This window comes from Nerophis ophidion, linkage group LG03 (assembly GCF_033978795.1).
Source record: "Nerophis ophidion isolate RoL-2023_Sa linkage group LG03, RoL_Noph_v1.0, whole genome shotgun sequence".
Classification (NCBI taxonomy): Eukaryota; Metazoa; Chordata; class Actinopteri; order Syngnathiformes; family Syngnathidae; genus Nerophis; species Nerophis ophidion.
In genome coordinates this window covers 1,504,324-1,510,323 of record NC_084613.1, presented here as the reverse complement: position 1 = coordinate 1,510,323, position 6,000 = coordinate 1,504,324, and the positions used below count along the sequence as shown (strand labels likewise).

Below are 6,000 nucleotides of genomic sequence, written 5' to 3'. Positions count from 1 at the left end.
CACACACACTAATTATTTACACACCTGCCCACACACACTAATTATTTACACACCTGCCCACATACCCTAAATATTTACACACCTGTCCACACATACACACACACACACTAATTATTTACACACTTGCCCACACACACTAATTATTTACACACCTGCCCACATACCCTAAATATTTACACACCTGTCCACACACACACTAATTATTTACACACCTGCCCACACACACTAATTATTTACACACCTGCCCACATGTACACACACCCTAATTATTCACACACCTGCCCACACATCCTAATTATTTACACACCTGCCCACACGTACACACACCCTAATTATTTACACAGGTTCACACGCCCTAATTATTTACACACCTGCCCACACGTACACACACACTAATTATTCACACACCTACCTGCCTATACATCCTAATTATTTACACACCTGCCCACACGTACACACATCCTAATTATTTACACAGGTTCACACGCCCTAATTATTTACACACCTGCCCACACGTACACACACACTAATTATTAACACACCTGCCCACACATCCTAATTATTTACACACCTGCGAACACGTTCACACACCCTAATTATTTACACACCTGCCCACACGTACACACACCCTAATTATTAACACACCTGCCCACATGTACACTATTATTTACAAAAGATCCACTGATGATGTACAGTATTATTTACAGTAGATTTGTAGACTCATCTCCCATATTTGTTTTATAACATTACACTTTTTCAGGTTATTATTTCATCAAGTGTGAAATATTCCCCGTTTACACAAATTGCCACTTTTGTGGAGCACTTCTCTAGTAAAGAATGTTCCTACTTTTAATTCCAAGATGCTATCAGTTGGTGTGTTAACTTTTGTGCCATTTTTGTTTACCAACACACACATGATGAGTTTGTTTACCAACACACACATGATGAGTTTGTTTACCAACACACACATGATGAGTTTGTTTACCAACACACACATCATGAGTTTGTTTACCAACACACACATGATGAGTTTGTTTACCAACACACACATGATGAGTTTGTTTACCAACACACACATGATGAGTTTGTTTACCAACACACACATGATGAGTTTGTTTACCAACACACACATGATGAGTTTGTTTACCAACACACACATGATGAGTTTGTTTACCAACACACACATGATGAGTTTGTTTACCAACACACACATGATGAGTTTGTTTACCAGCACACACATGATGAGTTTGTTTACCAACACACACATGATGAGTTTGTTTACCAACACACACATGATGAGTTTGTTTACCAGCACACACATGATGAGTTTGTTTACCAACACACACATGATGAGTTTGTTTACCAACACACATGATGAGTTTGTTTACCAACACACACATGATGAGTTTGTTTACCAGCACACACATGATGAGTTTGTTTACCAACACACACATGATGAGTTTGTTTACCAACACACACATGATGAGTTTGTTTACCAACACACACATGATGAGTTTGTTTACCAGCACACATGATGAGTTTGTTTACCAACACACATGATGAGTTTGTTTACCAACACACACATGATGAGTTTGTTTACCAACACACACATGATGAGTTTGTTTACCAACACACATGATGAGTTTGTTTACCAACACACACATGAGTTTGTTTACCAACACACACATGATGAGTTTGTTTACCAACACACACATGGTGAGTTTGTTTACCAACACACACATGATGAGTTTGTTTACCAACACACACATGATGAGTTTGTTTACCAACACACACATGATGAGTTTGTTTACCAACACACACATGATGAGTTTGTTTACCAACACACACATGATGAGTTTATTTACCAACACACACATGATGAGTTTGTTTACCAGCACACACACATGAGTTTGTTTACCAACACACACATGATGAGTTTGTTTACCAACACACATGATGAGTTTGTTTACCAACACACACATGATGAGTTTGTTTACCAACACACACATGATGAGTTTGTTTACCAGCACACACATGATGAGTTTGTTTACCAACACACACATGATGAGTTTGTTTACCAACACACACATGATGAGTTTGTTTACCAACACACACATGATGAGTTTGTTTACCAACACACACATGAGTTTGTTTACCAACACACACATGATGAGTTTGTTTACCAACACACACATGATGAGTTTGTTTACCAACACACACATGATGAGTTTGTTTACCAACACACACATGATGAGTTTTTTTACCAACACACACATGAGTTTGTTTACCAACACACACATGATGAGTTTGTTTACCAACACACACATGATGAGTCTGTTTACCAACACACACATGATGAGTCTGTTTACCAACACACACATGATGAGTTTGTTTACCAACACACACATGATGAGTTTGTTTACCAACACACACATGATGAGTCTGTTTACCAACACACACATGATGAGTTTGTTTACCAACACACACATGATGAGTTTGTTTACCAGCACACACATGATGAGTTTGTTTATCAACACACACATGATGAGTTTGTTTACCAACACACACATGAGTTTGTTTACCAACACACACATGAGTTTGTTTACCAGCACACACATGATGAGTTTGTTTACCAACACACACATGATGAGTTTGTTTACCAACACACACATGAGTTTGTTTACCAACACACACATGAGTTTGTTTACCAACACACACATGAGTTTGTTTACCAACACACACATGATGAGTTTGTTTACCAACACACACATGATGAGTTTGTTTACCAACACACACATGATGAGTTTGTTTACCAACACACACATGATGAGTTTGTTTACCAGCACACACATGATGAGTTTGTTTACCAACACACACATGATGAGTTTGTTTACCAACACACACATGATGAGTTTGTTTACCAACACACACGAGTTTGTTTACCAACACACATGATGAGTTTGTTTACCAACACACACATGATGAGTTTGTTTACCAACACACACATGATGAGTTTGTTTACCAACACACACATGATGAGTTTGTTTACCAACACACACATGATGAGTTTGTTTACCAACACACACATGATGAGTTTGTTTACCAACACACACATGATGAGTTTGTTTACCAACACTCACATGATGAGTTTGTTTACCAACACACACATGATGAGTTTGTTTACCAACACACACATGATGAGTTTGTTTACCAACACACACATGATGAGTTTGTTTACCAACACACACATGATGAGTTTGTTTAGCAACACACATGATGAGTTTGTTTACCAACACTCACATGATGAGTTTGTTTACCAACACACACATGATGAGTTTGTTTACCAACACACACATGATGAGTTTGTTTACCAACACACACATGATGAGTTTGTTTACCAACACACACATGATGAGTTTGTTTACCAACACACACATGATGAGTTTGTTTACCAACACACACATGATGAGTTTGTTTACCAACACACACATGATGAGTTTGTTTACCAACACTCACATGATGAGTCTAGATTGTTGTTACTTGAAGTATGCTAACTGCTAGCATGCCAGCTTTTTGCCAAATATTTGCTAGTACTTGCCTAAGAATCCAAGATTGAGTGACTCGACACCTGCTAGCTTTTTATCAAACACCTGCCAGTTTGACACTTTAAGAGGCATCTTTTGAAAAGGCCATTAGAAGAAATGTCTTCCTGTTGTACACTTTGACATATTTGTGTCAACATACCAGCTTGCGGATCTCACACTCCAGGTTCTGGATGCAGTCCAGCTTCCTCTTGCGACATCGTTGGGCAGCGATGCGGTTTTTACTGCGGCGGCGGATGTCGTGGATGAACTCCAGCTGCTCCGAGGTCAACTTGTGCATCTTGATCAGCACCTGGAAGTCGTTGCGTGGCAGGTTGGTGATCTGATCCACGGGGAAAGGCAGCTTGACCTGAAAGACCACACGTCCACACATTCATGTATTCATCCTCATTGAAGATGGAACATGACAGACTTTTACTCCAAATACTTCATCATGCATGAAGTCAACTGGGATTTGATCAGTGTTAAAAGAATATTTCATCATCTACATGTCAGATAATACATTGAACAACAACAATAATATCTATGAGATAATAATGATCATGGCAGCAGCATTAAACACCTCACTCTTATCAAACTGCATGCAATGTTGTTTATCATCCACTAGATGGTGGTGCTGAGTTAGGAATGACAAACAACGTCACTATTATTGCATTTGGGGATTTAAAGTCCGCCACAATTGTACTCAATGAATACATGCTGAGATGGGCACCAGCGACCCCAAAAGGGAATATGCGGTAGAACATGGATGGATGGATGAATACTTCCAGTTACAATAGTTATAATGAAAATAAAGCTATAGCTTCAACATGAAATAGGGGTGATCGATCCAGATGTCGATACTATCGATACACAGCATATCAGTATCAGTAGATAAATGATACCGAAGTGTTTGGATCGATATTTTGTTTTAAAATTATGTTTTGTGCGCCAACAAATTCAATATAAAGTGGCCAGAATATGAATTTAAATCATCATTAATCATTTAAATATGAATGTAAATAAATGTCAAAATCCCCCCGACTTCAGAGTGTAAAGTAGGAATTACTGATGGTTGAAATGCAGAGAATATTTCTGCCACACCTAGTGTGTGTGTGTGTGTGTGTGTGTGTGTGTGTGTGTGTGTGTGGGTGTGTGTGAGACAATCATTGCTACTTTAACTTTGATTCACAAACATTGATCATATAAATCATAATAATACATCGTTGTTATGATTAGATGATTATTGTCATGTCTATTGATCAAGTCTTGTTCAGCTATGTTCTGTTGACCTTTGGACTCTTTAAGTTCCTGTTTTTTCACCCCCTGTTTCGTCACCATGACTACCAATCAGTTCACCTGTCCTCACGACTCACGCACCTGATTCATTTGAAGTTACACACCTGTATTCAATCACCACATCAATATTTAAGCTTGTCATTTCCAGTCAGTCCTTCTGGCATCATTGTGTTCTTTTCTTGCTCTGTGCTGACTTCTTTCATGCCTTGCCGTAGTTTCATGCTTCATGCCATGCCAACTAAGTTTTTATTGATTCATCTCATAGTTAGACATTTTTGCTTCCTGTCCATAGTTAGGTCTAAGTTGTGTTTTTACCTTTTTGTTTGTTCCTCTTTTGGTGAAAGTTAAATCATGTTTTTACCTGAAGGCCATGTCCCGAGTAGTCTGTCTGCCTTCCTGGGAGAACGACCCCGCAGCAAAAACTGGTCGAGGGCCCTTGAGTGCACCACAGTTACGGGCAGTGAGATGCAAAACTTAAAGCTATACATAACTTTCTCCTGTGTTGTTTATTATAATTGTATCTTTGGTCTTCAAAATGTTGGTGGTGTGTGTGTGAATGCTTGAAGGTGAGCTGTGATGGCGTCTGTGGTTTGCTGAGTCAAGAGTTCAGGTGGAAGGAGGCATTTTTAATAAGAGGTGTGTTGTCCTCCGGTTCCCGGATCATATCTTTAGTCTGTGTTTTGAGTCCCTTTTGGTGTTTTGATTATTTTTTGGACTCTTCCGATCCCTTAGTTTGAGCACTTCCTGTTTAGTCTTATCTCCATGGTTACCTCATTTGTTCCACCTGCCCTGACTTTTTGACACACACCTGTTTTTGATTATTGTTTGAGTATCTAAACATGCCTGCTACCTGTGTTCGTCCTGGATGTTTCATTTGCTATATGCAACATTCACCTTTTGGTTGATCTAGTCCTTGTTTGCTTGCTAAGTCACGTCTTAGCTTCCGGGCGCTCGGCACGCGCTTTTCGGACACTTTAAACTCGATGCTAGTTTAGCATTAGCTTCTCGTGCGCTCCGGCACACTTTTACTTTGCTGTTTTGTACAAGTGTTTGTTTACCTTTTTGTATATTAAAATGAGTTCTTACCTACTATCCTGCCTGTGTGGTCCTGCTGCATCTG

The 6,000-nt window shown here is 39.1% G+C and overlaps 1 protein-coding gene across 2 annotated transcripts in view; it reads right to left on the bottom strand.

Moving 5' to 3' along the window:
- LOC133548916 (transcription regulator protein BACH2-like) overlaps window positions 1-6,000 on the bottom strand; it is a 42,257-nt gene that overhangs the window by 1,908 nt on the left and 34,349 nt on the right. For both annotated transcript variants that reach the window (XM_061893864.1, XM_061893863.1), the window contains one exon: window positions 3,745-3,951. In XM_061893864.1, coding sequence (XP_061749848.1) covers window positions 3,745-3,951 — 207 coding nt within the window. The remainder of the gene's footprint in view (window positions 1-3,744; window positions 3,952-6,000) is intronic.